Below are 15,091 nucleotides of genomic sequence, written 5' to 3'. Positions count from 1 at the left end.
AAGGGGCAGCCCATTTACAGGCAATAAAACATAAAAAGTCATCCTCACCTTGAAAAGCTGTAAGGGAAAAGAAAGGTGAGAGATTGAGCTAGGATGTTTTGAGTTTCCCAGAAAGAGCTTCAGATTTCCAACCAAAGCCTTGTGTTGAGTGTTATATAAATAGACTGCCCATAAATGCGTCCGATGCAGTAAGCAAGGTGTAAGCGTTTCTACGAGAGCTGGTGTGTGTCTTTCAGACACAGGCTTTTGACTTTGGAGAAGCTGAGTGAGCTCACAGCTTGTCAACACCAGCTCACGGATCTTTCTCGGAGGCTGAGAAAAATACAACCAGTAATTAAAATCATGTTCTCCTTTAATAACAACAGCAACAAAACCCACTGACAATGCAATTCCACGTGCCGCGTTTCATACAAAACTTTCCCCATGAGAGGCTGATTCTGGTAGGGGCACCATTGCATTTCATAACAAAAAAAGTTGCCTTTTCATATGGAACGCACGTTAAGGGAACATCTGGGGCTTCCGCCACCATGTAAATATTGCCAGAAGCGTGGCTCCTCTTTTCTTTTTTTTTTTTTTTTTCCTCTTTTCTTATTTCTACATCAACCACCTGGAACATTTTACAAACCAGAGCCTGAACTTCATCAGAGAACATCTTAGTAGAATCAGCCTAAAAGCTGGTAAACTTTGAGGTGGCAGTTAGCCCGAAAGGGGCTGGAAAAACAGACCAAGTAACCACCCAACAAATAAACAAACAAATTTAACTGTTTGTTCCTTAAATTTGATCTTCATACACTTGGGCACTCGGGGAACTACCGCTTTTCGGCATATCAGAAAGAGCCCTGAGTTCAGAATCAAAAGGGGGGATTTCTTAGTTCTGGCTCCGCAAGTAGCCAGGCTGAGGGAGGCTGTGAGTAGCACATCACTCAGACCTTTCTTCCCTCAGTTTCCTCCTGCTCTGGGAGTGACCTTAATGCTGGGTGTTCCTGTCAGGCTATTGTGAGCAGAGAATGAGATCAAGTAGGTCAAAGTGCTTTGCGGCAGTTAAAACATTACACACACACACACACACACACACACACACCTGTAAGGGATTTGTATTATGGGAGGACTAGGGAATTCCCTTCCTTTCCTGGGACAGAAAGGAAGATATGAAAAACCCATGCCTGTTTTACCTGTAAGAAAGAACTAGAACCCACCTATTTGTAACACTGATAATGAGACAGAAGACGGTACAGTAACGAGAACCATGGATATGTCGTCATCCTTATTAGAAAATTAACACATGGTTTCACCATCCAGTAATGTGACTGATTTTTAAATAAACATATTTAAATGGGTGGGGTCCTGTCCTGAGTAGGGAGTAGTCGCCTTGGCAGGTGAAACACTTATTTAAATTATATGTCCCATCGTTCCAAAAAAAAAAATTTTTGTTTTTAACTCTTCTTTTGGAATTGTTCCTAGAGCCTCTGGCACATTCTTTCGAACATGTCTGAGGGTGACAAATTTTTGTCCTTTGTGGAAAATACTGATTTTTGTAAACAGCCCGAAGTTATTTGGCATGGAGTTTGGTAAACGGGCTAAGTAATGCCACTTTTTAAAAAACTGTGACTATAAGATAGGAAAACTTTCTTTCAGTTCCCATAGCAAGTTACAAATGGTTGGAGTTCCCTGGTGGTCCAGTGGTTAGGACTCCGTGCTTCCACTCTAGGGGGCACGGCTCAACCCCTGGTTGGGGAGCTGAGATCTGCAAGCCAAGCAGCACAGCCAAAAAAAAAAACAAAAAAAAACACAAATAGTAGATTTCAGGAATCGACAGTATTGCTAGAAAGGATCCTTCATAAGGTGCCCACATTAGAGTAGAAAAGCCATCTGGAAAAGCATTTCTACAATTTTAGTCACACCTTCATTATTTATCTAGCAAGACTGTTTGCCACTAGACTTAGAGTTTCCAGAAAGAAAAGAGCACTGCAACTAATTAACTGTTTAATCATTTTATCACAGCTCCTCTGGGCATCTGAACTCCTCATTTGCATATGGATTAACTGGCTAATACAGATGTTTCCAATGAATTCACATCTGGGTCTATTGAAAATGGAGTAGCCAGCCAATCCAATTCCAACCAACAAACTCTATATTCCCTTAAAAAGTTCAGAATTTATTTTTGGTTATGAAACTATCTGAAAATTAGAATATCACTAATATCATTATAACGTAACCTGAAGCAACAGCTAGAGTGGATTTGCTTCTGGTACAAATAATTTAAACTGTTAGCACTACTTTAAAATAATCATCATCAGGGAATTCACTGGCCGTCCAGTGGTTAGGACTCTGTGCTTTCACTGCCGAGGGCTCAGGTTCAATCCCTGGTCAGGGAACTAAGATTCCACAAGCTGCATGGCCAAAAAAAAAAAAAAAAAACCCAAAACCATAATCACACTTCTATTCACTGAATATTGCACAATGTTAAATGAATCCAAAGACTTTTATGGAAACTATTGTTTTCCCTACTTCATTTTTTTTATTGTGGTGAAATTTACATATCATTAAATTCATCATTTGACCATTTTAAAGTGCACAATTTGGGGGCATTTAGTACATTCCCAATGTTCTGTGAATGAACCATCACCGCTATCTAGTTCCTAAACATCTTCATCACCCCAAAAGGAAAGCCCATACACCCATTAAGTAGTCACTCCCTGTTCCCCCCTCCCCCTGCCCCTGGCAACTACTAATCTGCTGTTTCTATGGATTTGTCTATTCTGGGCATTTCATATCAATGGAGCCTTACCTGTGTGGCCTTTTGTGACCGGCTTTTTCATGTAGCATAATGTTTTCAGGGTTCATCCACATTGTAGCACGTGTTAGTACTTCATTTGCTTTTATGGCTGAATAATTGCGTTGCATGGGTACACTGCATTTTGTTTATCCATCCATCCATCGATGGATCTATGAGTTGTTCACCCCTTTGGGCTCTTCTGAATAGTGCTGCCATGAACACAGGTGTACATTTTTTTCTTTGAACGCCCGTTTTCATTTCTTTTGGGTATATACCTGGGAGTGGAATTGCTGGGTCATGGGGCAATTGTTACGTTTAACTTTCCGAGGAGTCACCAAACCTCTAGCTCATTTTAATGCTCATGTTTTCAAGGTGGCTTGATGACCAAACAGTTAGAAGCAGTTGGACAGCTGCAGCCAGACTCCAGGCTGGGCCCAAAGAGGTCTCTTTTTTTCGGAAACACTGATTAGAGCAGCTGGGCTTGATCTGAGCCAAGCTTGTTCCAACAGAAGGTTACAGGCAGGGCTTGGAACAGCTTTCTCTGCTGGTCTAAATGTCACAACATGAATTGGCAGGGCGGGAATACCTTCCTGCCTCCTAGGGATCCTTGGTTCTCCAATTATGTAGCACACACTACTGGAAAAAGAAAAAAAGATGTTAACTAACTGATAGGCTTCTCTCTTCCTGCTTTTGTAGAATTCAAATTAGCATCTGAAGTCCACGTAGAAATGGGTGTTTGGGGGCCAATGCTATATCCCTGTCCTGGGCAGAGGTCTGTCCTTTCATGGTTGGAGAACAGAACTTCCCAAACACTAGCTGAGGCTACAGAGAGATCTTGCATCCCGGGTGGACTTTTACCATCGATTTTGCCTGAAGGCATGGCCTAGTGATTCTGACCCTATCAATCCACAGATACTGGAGTTGAACTGACCCTACTTTGTATATTGTAGCTTATCCACCCCTGTGGGCTCGGCCAGGACAACAGGAGATAATCCTACTGTAGGTATTGTTTACTGCAGCCAATTTACCAAGTCATGAGGCTCCTCAGCCATTAACCCAACCCGGCCAGTAAACTGATTAGCACTGATTTTTAAATTTAAACGTGTTCATGAGCCTCTCAGACTGCTGACCTCCTTCTCACCTCAGTGCCTGACACAGAAGTTTCTGAGCCCCAGAAGCCCCAATCGAGGAGCATTAGGGCTGCACTGCCGTAAACAGAGACCGACCCAAATGCCTTTTTCCACTTGAAACTAGAATACTAAGAGAGAAGAAGTCGGCTTCCGGGGTCCTTGCGATGCAGTCTCTCTGCCAAGCCAGCTGTCACTTGTCGCTTGTCTCCTGGCAGCCCTTCAGGTGTCCTGGCCTGAATCCGCTACTAAGATAGAAAAAAAAGTCCCTTGGCTGGTCATATCCTCTGCAATCTGGCAGGAAACCTAAAATTTGCCGGCTCTTGTCCTCGGTCTGTTTGCTTATCTGCTTCCTTCTAGGGAAGAGCCTGTATCACAGTGTCCGGTCAAGGGGGATTTTCACCATGACCTCACCCTCCGGCAGCTACTGTCCAGATTTCAGCGCGGCAGCTCGGGTGGAAACCCACATCAACGAAACATCAACAATCGCTCCTGGCACATCTCAGAGGAACGGCAAGGTCTGAGAATGACAAAGGGAGCTGCGGGTGGGACTGGAGGAGGATGGATGACGTCTGGTCACAGTTCTGGGCTTGGGAAAGCAGGATGTCAAGGAACCCACTTTAAGAAAATGCACCAAAAACTTCCCAAGCTCGCGCTCGCTGTTTGTATAACTTCGAACCAAAGACTTCGAAATTAGGTGACAGCCGGCGTCGGGGAGTAACCAGGAGTAAGAACGGCGGAAACGGCTGGGGAGCCCAAAGGGCAGCGCCCGCGACCTGGTCTCCGGCCGCCCGGGCCATCGGAAGTAGCCCTTCTGCACCTAAGTGGGTGCAGCCAATTCAAGGGCAACCGAAAGTCCGGCTCCCCAGGTGCCTGCCCCGGGCGGAGACGCCCGGCCCCGATGGAGGTCACGTGACCACAAGACTCCGCCCAGCCGACACCTCCCCGCGCGCGCCCGGCGGCGGTCGCGGGCTCGCGAGAGAACGTGAGTCTCCGGCCCGGGGCGCGAGTCGGGGGAGCGGCCGCGGCGTGCGCGCGCGCCCCCGGGAGGCTGCGGGCGCGCGCACGCCCCGGGGCCACCGCCCCTCCCGGGCCCGCCCTCCTTCCCTCCCTCCCCGGCCAGCCTGGCCCGCCCTGCCCGGCCCGCCCTGCGAGTCTGTCCGCTGGCTCCCTCCCTCCCCCAGCGCGCTCGGGCCGCCGCAGCGCTCCGCGCCCTCGAGCCGCCGAGCCGGAGCCGCCCGCCGCCCGCGGAGGAGGCGGAGGAGCCGGAGGGGCCCGCCGAGGCGGCGGCGGCGGCAAGATGGCGGACTTCCTGCCGTCGCGGTCCGTGCTGTCCGTGTGCTTCCCGGGCTGCGTGCTGACGAGCGGCGAGGCCGAGCAGCAGCGCAAGTCCAAGGAGATCGACAAATGCCTGTCGCGGGAGAAGACCTACGTGAAGCGGCTCGTGAAGATCCTGCTGCTGGGCGCGGGCGAGAGCGGCAAGTCCACCTTCCTCAAGCAGATGCGCATCATCCACGGGCAGGACTTCGACCAGCGCGCGCGCGAGGAGTTCCGCCCCACCATCTACAGCAACGTGATCAAAGGTGCCGGGGATCCCGGGCCCGGGGGGCCGGGGGCCGGTGGGTCGCTGGGCCTGGCCTCGGGCCGCGGCGCGGGGCCGGGCACCGCCCTCGTTCGCTCGGTCCCTGGCGAAGGACCGGGCCCGGCGGGCGGGAAGGGGGCGCGGCCCGGGGGAGAGGATGCCCGGGGGCGACCCGTTCCCCGCCTTGCCGCCCGGCCAGGGGGCGCGGCGGGTCCCCCACCCCCAACCCCGCCGCTGGCCTCGCCCCCTGCGAGAGGGAAGTGAGGCGAGCCGGGTGCTCCGGAGCGTGGGGTGACCTCTCCTGTCCTCCCTCCGGACGAGCCAAACCCAGACCGTCCATCCTCACTCCACGCCGGGGCGCTGCCCGCCCAGCCTCGCCACCCCGGTTGGTGGGTGACCCGAGTCACATGGGGTCGGGGCTGCTCCCAACTCCTGAGCCGGGGAGTTCTGGAACCGCCGCAGTCAGGAAACTTGTGCCCGAGACCCTGGTCAAGGGCGAAGTGTGACAGCTCTTGGGCTCTTTGGGGCAAGGACATGAAACTTGAGGGTGTCCTATTTACTGTGCTGTTATCAGGAAAGAGTACACCATACAGTCAGCCTAAAAAAGTTAGCGGTGGTTTTTCGCCCCAGTGTCACGGTCGGGCAGGATGTTTGCCTGTAATCACCATGCAGCACGTTCCACTCTTCTTTTGCTTAATAATTGGGGGCGGGAGGGAGGGGGTACCACACTTGTTTCTACTACTTAAATGAAATCGTGTGTTGATACAAAGAATCTTCAGCCTAAATGTGATGCGGAGCCTGTACAGGTTGAGTCAATGAATTAGTGTTGGCTTAGACCATAGGCTCTGCTGCTGTTCGTGGGTATTTTTAAAATTGAGAGTGAGCTTTGTTCTCAGGTGAAAAACACACAAGAATTTTAGTTCTGGGCTTTCAAAGAATTACATAAGAGGGTATTTTATTTTTGTCATTGGAGCGATAATTAGCACTCATTTTTCTTACTAGCACCTATTTTGTACTTTATATAAAAGGCATTTTGGCAGAGTTGAGATACAGAGCCTGGTACTTCAGGTGCATGAGGGTTCTCTATTGCATCTGGGTAGCAGTTATATAGGAGCTGGTTATAGATTTCAGGCCTTTCCAAGCATCGTTTTTTTTAAGGGTTTTTTTGTTGTTGTTCAGAAAGTACCTAAGTCACTCTTTGGTGACACTTTTTTTCTCCCGGGATTGAGTAGAGGAAAACTGCTTGGGGGGGGGGAAGGGCACTAGGCCAGGAGCTCACAGACCACAGCCAGCCCTAGTACCTCTGAAGTTAAGCTGTAAAAAGTGGTTGTATTTATCCTGTCTTCAAGTTTAGAACCAAACTAATTAAGGTCTCTTTCAAGGCCGAAGACTGCTTAGCCAGTCCTTAACCGAAGGTACCTTTGTATCCCCATGCAGCTGAACGATGCAGCTGAACGGAAGGGATTCTGTCAATGCATAGAGCCAGCATGTTAACTGATAGTCAGCCAGGTAAACACCTGGTTCTTCATGTGCACGGGCTCCTACGTGTGACCTACTTCGAGCTTTGATGATGAGATGCAGTCACTAGCCATCTGCATTTTTTGAGTTGGCGTGATCAGAAAATTGACAGCAAAACGGTTTTTCAGTTAACCAAACAGATGACCTAATAGTCCTGTGATTGTTAAGAGGGACTAAAGGTAACAGTCTAGTGTTAGAAATAATGGGTTTGATTTAATCTCTGTGAGTTGAAATCTCAGCTTCTACGTCTTTTTTGCAGTTGGTCTTCCTCCTTCTAGGGAGGTCTGACTCCACTCTCTGCGTTACACTGATTTGAAGCTTGAGATGGGAGAAGTTTCTGAGCTTTGAATGTGATCCTGGAAGACTCAGGGTTAAGCAGGGTGCTCAGGGACCAAGCAGATCACAGGGTGATAAGTTTGGTTCTTGACGTCTCATAAATAGACGTCTCTTTGAGAGACTCGTAAAATCTTGCCTGCAGATCTTTCTTCGGGGCCTGGACCTCTGGCTATGCAGCTTGATTTCTTTTTCCTTTGCTAGTTTTGGTTCTCTTGTGACGGCGTTCTACCCAGGAGTTATTTTATAAATTAGAACGTGTTAAAGCCCTTCAGGAGGAGCACTTGTGTTAATTGTATTTGCTTTTCAAGGCTCTAATTTTATGATTGTGAACAGCTGTTAGTTTTTTTTTTTTACACTCTGAGAAGTTACTCCTGTTTGTCTTGACGTTGGTCTCCAGTTTTGGAGGCACCAGGCCTGGAGTACTTAAGAAGTTTAAGGAAATAATACTAGAATCAAATCTCTGAGAATATCTAATGACTCCCATCACACTTTTTTTTTTTTTTTAAACAAAGGTATGAGGGTGCTGGTAGATGCTCGAGAGAAGCTTCACATTCCTTGGGGGGATACCTCAAACCACCTCAATGGAGACAAGCTGATGGCGTTTGATACACGGACCCCCTTGACGGCCCAGGGAATCGTGGAAACTCGAGTTTTTTTACAGTATCTTCCTGCTATAAGAGCATTATGGGCAGACAGTGGTATACAGAATGCCTATGACCGGCGTCGAGAATTTCAATTGGTAAGAGATTTGGTTTTTTTTTAATGTTGTGATTTTATTTTAACGGCATTTATTAACATCTGATTCTAACACACCTTTTTCACTGACTTCCACAATATAATGTATCTATCCAGAATTTTAGCCTCAGAAACTTGGATTGCTCTATAGATGAACTTTTTAAACTGAGCAAGATAAAAGTAAGGTAAACCCCATAGGTTTGGTGAATTTGTTATAATTAGTTGGTCATTTTTCCTTTTTGAAAGTAAGATCATAATGATTTTCTCAGGCACTTTCAAATTATTAATTTTTTTCTCCTTTTAGAAGTAATCTCTCAATTCCAGCAACAATACTGATCTTTCTAAAAACTGACCTTTTACTCTTGGATTAAGAGTTCAGTAACCTGATTGTTCAGATGTGCTCTTTATCTTTAGTCTTTAGAGGTATTTATTTCATGATTCAGATTAATTTAATCTGTAAAGAGGTTAAAGTCCTTAATAATGTTTAACAGTCATGCTTCTTGTATATTTGCATGCTGTGTTTTTTTAAGGCTTCTAAGCACGTTTTACAAAATGTTCCTTCTTAAAAAACAAAAATAATCTGTTATTTTTTATACCTCTGTTTCACATGGGAAGCACCTAGAATTTATTTTATATTTATTATATCTACTTTGTCTTAAACGAGACTCCCGTAAGACTTTGTAGCTATTATACAACATTGAAGAGAAAGTGGAAAAGGATCTGATCTAGGTTAAAGATACAAAAATAATGATTGAAATAGATTTTTTTAATCAAGTGTTTTATAATTTAATTGTGAATGCTTTGATTGTATTCGGGGTTTTATTTGCCAAAGACCGGAAAGGTCCCAGGAATGATAGCCATCTAGACTGTATGCAGTTTGGAGGGAGTTCAGATCTGAAGTGTTTTACTGTAATGTGATCAAAATAAAGTGACAGTTAAAAGTAAAACTGCTTAGAACGTTGTTTGATGATGTCACTGGCATTAAAGCGATTCTCATTTCTGGGTGTGGCTGCAAAATGATGTGCAGCCAGCAGTCCTTGCTGTTACAGTTTGTACTCAGCAGCAGTCTTGGCAATGAAAAGTTCTAGAAAAGTGTTCTCGTTGTCTCTTGATAAAACTGAGACCTGAATCTTTACTTTCTCTGAATTATGGCCCTGGTGTGTAACATACAGCCTAGCACTTGATTATGTGTTGTCTGGTATAGTTCTCTTCTTTAGTGTGTGTATGTTGTCTGTTAATTTATCCATTAATGAGAGACAAGGGCAATCTCACATAATTGTTAAAACTGAGTAGCTGGCAGCATTATATGTTGAAAATTATGAATTAACTTGACAAGTGACCTCCATCCAATTCTCAGACTTGGGGTTAATTTTTGTCTTCCACACACCCCTTCTCATCTCCCTTTACCCTCCCTCCTGCTTTTTTTGGGTTTTTTTTTTTGCGGTACGCGGGCCTCTCACTGCTGTGGCCTCTCCCGTTGCGGAGCACAGGCTCCGGACGCGCAGGCTCAGCGGCCATGGCTCACGGGCCCAGCTGCTCCGCGGCATGTGGGATCCTCCTGGACCGGGGCACGAACCCGTGTCCCCTGCATCGGCAGGTGGACTCTCAACCACTGCGCCACCAGGGAAGCCCCTCCGTCCTGTTTTTAAGTGCTGCTTATTCTCTTCTAAATTCATTTTCTCAACAAACCACACTTTTCACTATGAATTTTCTCAGGATGTTATTCGTCCTTCCAGGTCAGGGAAAAAGCATCCATCTGTAATAGCACACACTACATATTGATTCAGTGAAGAAACAAATGGCTGTGCTGTAAAGTTCTCTGTGGGAAAGTTCCATAAGTCCATTTAATTAAAGTTGGACCTCAGTGACACTTATTGAATTTGAACGTTCACATCTTACAGTCTCATGGCCATCGCTGTGGAGAAGGCATTCCTGAGGATTTATTCGCCATTAAGAACGAATGGGTAAAACCACTCAGGCCGAGGACCTCCAGGTTCTTGACTTGAGCCAGCTGATGCTTTCAGAGCAGAGAAGGCCTCACAGGCAAGGAGAGACGAGTTCCAGAAATACTTCTTTTCTGATGAAAGGTAGAGACACAGGGAAAGAGGAGCAGGGAGAGATCTAGTTTTAACTCCTGGAGGACAGGGATTTTTTCCCGTGTGTCTCCTCGGCATTGTTAATGGTATACCTGACACAGGTGGTAGGTGCTCAGTGAGTGCGCTGGATCAGTGGCTCTCAGACTTCAGGATGCTGCGTGGTGCTCGGCGTGCTGTTGACCCTGGGGAGGCACTTTTGCCTACTTCAACTTTTCCTCGGGGTCCTCTTTGGTTCCTTCTCCCGCCCACACACACAAAGCCCCGAGTCCTGTCTTTTCTGCCCCCAAAAGTCTCTTGCATCAGTCCCTCCTTTCCACCTTTCCATGTCCTGGTACCTCCTGCTTGGACTCCCAGGTGATCTTGTCCAGACACGGCCAGGTCTGCTCAGAAAGCTCTGCTTGTTCTCCACAGCTTCTGGAACAGAGTGCAACCTCTCCGTGTGAGTCCGGACTCTAACTGGCTTGCCTAGTAGGATTCCACTGTCATTAGACCACATCACATACCCTACGACCTCTCAAATCCCACGTGCCCTGGGCTTCTGCATCCGTGGCCGTCTTCACAGAGTCCCTCTGCCAGAGTTCTTCAGGCCCGTAGCTGGTTACTAGGTCTCCCCCTTCACTTAGAACAGCGCCAACCAGATTTTAATGTGACTGCATGTGGTCCATGGGCCCCTTGCAGCAGAGTCAGCTGGAATCATTGCTTAACCAGAACAGAACAGTTTCCTCAACTCCCTTCCTTGCCTGGGGAGCCTGGGAGGAGCCCCGTGGTTTGTATCTGTGGCAGGCCGTAGGCCGTGGGGTGGGTTTGCTCCGGGGCCACCGTGCCCGACCTCTCTTGCGGGGAGCCTTCCCTGGGCCTCGCGCTGGACGGGGATGCCTTTCCTTAGCCTGCCTGCCTGCCTGCCTGCCTGCGTTTCGACCCCCATCTGGTGCCTCACCTGGTGTTCCAGCTCTTTGGTTTGTGTTTTCATCTCCCTCTAAAGCAGAATCTCCTTTGGTCTGCCTTTTTTTGGTCTTTTTCTCTCATTAACATAGGGCCTGACACATTTCATTTCCTCATTTTTTTTAGACGATCTGAATTACAATATTCTTCTAGAAAAAAAGAAACAGTCCTCATTTTTTTCCTGGGAAACATGAGTGTTTCTGTATGCTAGTTTGTTAATTTTCCAGGAGATGGGAAGTTCTTGTATTACAGAATCAATTTTTCTTTTTTGTTATGTTTAACAATGTAGTATATTCTTGAATCTTGGATAGAAAAAGTAGTCATGGGGGAAATGAGAGGAGTTAGCAGATAAAATAAGAAAAATTAGCCTTTTTGGTTTCAACTAACCCTTGATTATTAAATTTATTAATGCAAATTCAAATGCAAAAAAATGGGGGCAGTTTTTAAGCCTCCCTACGGCTTTTTTGCTTAAGATGAATGACAGCCCTTTAATCAGTTTTGGGGACGAGGGTAGGGTAGTGATATCACAGCTTTGGTTTTTAGTTTTTAGCAGGCTGTTCGTTTGTTAGGAATAACTTTGGGTGCAAACATGAATGTTTTCTTTCCCTAGTTCCCAAAGGCAAACATTTCCTTTTCTGGTTAGTCTCATTGTGGGTAAGCTAAATAGCTTACTGTGGAAAAAGAAAAGTCTAAAGACTCAAGTTGTTGTTACAGCTTATGGTGCCTTTCTCGTTCGTATAAGCTAGCACACTGAGGACAGTATATCCTAAGAAGTGGTCTCTTCTAGGTCTCAATTAAATGTCTGTAATGCTCTGCCTTGGCTGTACATTCACCATAGCCTGCCCCTGTACTGAGGAGATACCCTCTCTTTAGAAAAACTCACGTGACTGTAACTAGGGAATTTGCTAACTTAGAGGACTAAAGAGATGGCTGGGAAGCGATGCAACTGGGGACATGTAGCAGGAGTCACTGCCAGTTAGATTGTTCTGGACTGTGTAACACAGTTACTTATTCAGGAATGTAAGCAGAACGCATAGACCTGGTTACACAGGACAAGAAGGTGTGTGACTCTGGGAGGAGCACTGCTGCGTCTGTACATACTGTAACGGTGTCGGCGTTAATACAGCTTCCTGTGATGACCGGGCTTTTCTTTGCAATTCCTGCCACTGAAACCATTTTCTTTGTTATCGTGGTACCTTGGGTTAGACTTAATTTTTCTTACTCAAGTAGTACAGTTTGTGCTTGAGGATAGTTACACTTCTCCAAGCTGATGAGCTAGTTTTTTCATTAAGCAGCTCTTCCTTCAGTCTGTGTAACAAAGTACCTATTTAGCCTCACGCAGCGGCCTGCAAAAAGGAGCTGAGCGCTCAGTAGAATAGGAACTTCCCTTTGGGCCGAGGGATTCGCTTCTTTGTTTGCACTGCAGTATGGATTTGAAATACTGTAGAGTTAGAGGCATTTGTTTGTTCTTTAACGCTAGATAGGATTTGCTTTAAAGGGTGAATCACTACTTTCAGTTGTAAAACTATTTTCAGTTTTCTGTTGGAAGAAGGGTTTTGTCCATTTTCTTTATGAATAAAATCAAAGAAGGACTTTGACTTCAAGTTGCTAAAAACCTCCTGATTCTAGGCTTAGGATGAAATATTCAGCCTATATAACAAGGATTATATGTTACATTAGGAATTGTAGAGTTTTTTACATTTAGGTCTATAGAATTTGGTTTTGGTAAACTTGATCCAGTGTCACAATGGTTTTGTGTTATCCAAGCCTTGGGAACCCAGAGCTGTACTACTGTTTACATTGAGGACAAAGAGGTTGCTTTGGCCTGTGCTTATAGTTTTACTATAACTCGGTGAGATTTTGTGTGTGTGCACGTGTGTAACACATATACATGCACACCTAAGTAGATCTCTTGATTTGTTATATCGAGTTGGTGTGTTCATGTTTACATGATTTTATTTTGGTAGAAACTTGACCAGCTGTGGGATGTCCGAACCCTGGGTGCTGAAGAGGGATTCTAAAATACTGTGCTGCTTTTTTTTTTAATTAATTAATTTATTTATTTATGGCTGCATCAGGTCTTCTTCGTTGCTGCGCACGGGCTTTCTCTAGTTGCGGTGGGCAGGGGCTGCTCTTCATTGCTGTGCACAGGCTTCCGACTACGGTGGCTTCTCTTGTTGCGGAGCACAGGCTCTAGGCACGTGGGCTTTAGTAGGTGTGGCTCGTGGACTGTAGAGCGCAGGCTCAGTAGTTGTGGCGCACAGGCTTAGTTGCTCTGTGGCATGTGGGATCTTCCCAGACCAGGGCTCGAACCTGTGTCCCCTGCATTGGCAGGGGGACTCCCAACCACTGCGCCACCAGGGACCTCCTTGTGCTGCTTTTTATATTACCTTTTATTGCTCTTCTTTACTAGAGTGTGGACCTAACTCAGGAGAGAGACTTGGGAGCTTGCTTTTAAGAAAAGCATAACGGCCCAAGGACTTGGTGCGTTGCACAGTCCCTGTTCGTCTGTCACAGATAAGCAGCAGCGCATCCAGTCTGCCGTATCTTGTCATGTTAACCCCAGACAGGTGCCAGCTTCTCTCTCCAGAAAATTACCTCAAGTGCTGATAATTAATTACATCACTTTTTAATACCTTATGTTTTACAAAAATTGCTTTGTACTTTTCAGAGTACATTAATTATTTCTACCACATACACTATCATTTAATCCTTAAGTAGAAGAAAACAAAGGGAATGTGGGCTGTTGTCCTCATTTCACAGATTAAAAAATTCAGAGACAGAGAGGTTCCTTCAACTCACAGAGGTAGTCAGCGATGACAGGATAGACCCTGGAGCCTCAGCCTGCTGACTGCCCGTGCACAGAGCCCCATTTTGCAAGCCCTCCAGGGCTCTTTCCTCTTCTGAGCAACACCCTGCACTGATAGTTAACACTCCCCTAGTTAAGTTCCAGCATGTTATTTTAAACATATGTAAGGTTTTCTTACAGATACATAGCACTGCACCGGTACGCACACAGTTGTTTTTAATATTCCGAACTTTCCATAGTTTCCTTGTGCCATTCCTTTTTTACTTTATGAACTCAGATTATAGTTACAATGGTAATGGTAATAATCTTAAATGTAATGGTAAATTTACTAAGTTAGAGAGGTACGGTTTATCCTAACCACCTTGCATTAGGGTGAAGGCTGTTTGAATGTTCACCTCCTTGAAAACTAACTGCTAGTGACCCTCAACTGATGTTTCATCAGTCAACATGGTTTTTCACGTACCCTGAAGCATAGAAGTTTAATGGCAACCAGTTATCTGAAAAGCAGCCATATATTTTTTGTAGGAAAGTGACGTTTTGAAATGGGCACGTATCTGGTATACAGTTGCCCAGATTTGTTCTTGGTTTGGAGGAGATAATCAGAGCGGTCTTCGTTATTCTTATGAATTCCTTTGCAGTGTTTCTCATGTAGTTGTCACATATTTCATTCTGCTTATGAGCATTCCAGATTGTAGTTTGTTGCAAGTTTTTGTTCCAGTTAGAAAGTACCTATTTCTGGAAATTAGCAGTGATTTTTATTTCCTTTTTTGAAAGTATTTTGGTTTTTTTCTAGCTGTATGATACAATTCACTTCAGTCTTTGTTGTGAACATTTTATTTTTTTACGAGATGCCTTTTTTTAAAGAGATTTTGTTACATCCACATTAGCAGAGCATTATTAGAATGAGCTGATACGGATCAAGGAAACTGGACTTTAGTGGCCTTGGCTACATTTACCAGTCTCTTTCAGCGATGGTAGTTGTTTGTCTTAATCTTTCAAATTTAATCTCTCTTCTTTTGGCAAAACGAATAAAAAAGATTTTTAAATCACTGCAGTGGGTGAACTTTTTCATACACAACTAGTCTACAATAGAAGCAGAATACTCTAGTAGAATTACCCTTCTCTGATTTATTTTGGTTTTTGGTCTAAGTCATAAGACTTGTATACTTG

The 15,091-nt window shown here is 45.5% G+C and overlaps 1 protein-coding gene across 1 annotated transcript in view; it reads left to right on the top strand.

Moving 5' to 3' along the window:
- Nucleotides 1-5,016: 5,016 nt before the first annotated feature.
- GNA13 (G protein subunit alpha 13) overlaps nucleotides 5,017-15,091 on the top strand; it is a 41,457-nt gene continuing 31,382 nt past the window's right edge. The window contains exons 1-2 of the mRNA XM_032616053.1: nucleotides 5,017-5,486; nucleotides 7,852-8,078. Of these exons, the coding sequence (XP_032471944.1) occupies nucleotides 5,204-5,486; nucleotides 7,852-8,078 (510 nt within the window). The 5' untranslated portion in view covers nucleotides 5,017-5,203. The remainder of the gene's footprint in view (nucleotides 5,487-7,851; nucleotides 8,079-15,091) is intronic.

Source organism: Phocoena sinus, chromosome 20, assembly GCF_008692025.1.
Source record: "Phocoena sinus isolate mPhoSin1 chromosome 20, mPhoSin1.pri, whole genome shotgun sequence".
In the NCBI taxonomy this organism is placed as follows: Eukaryota; Metazoa; Chordata; class Mammalia; order Artiodactyla; family Phocoenidae; genus Phocoena; species Phocoena sinus.
This window is presented reverse-complemented; position numbering and strand designations above follow the sequence as displayed.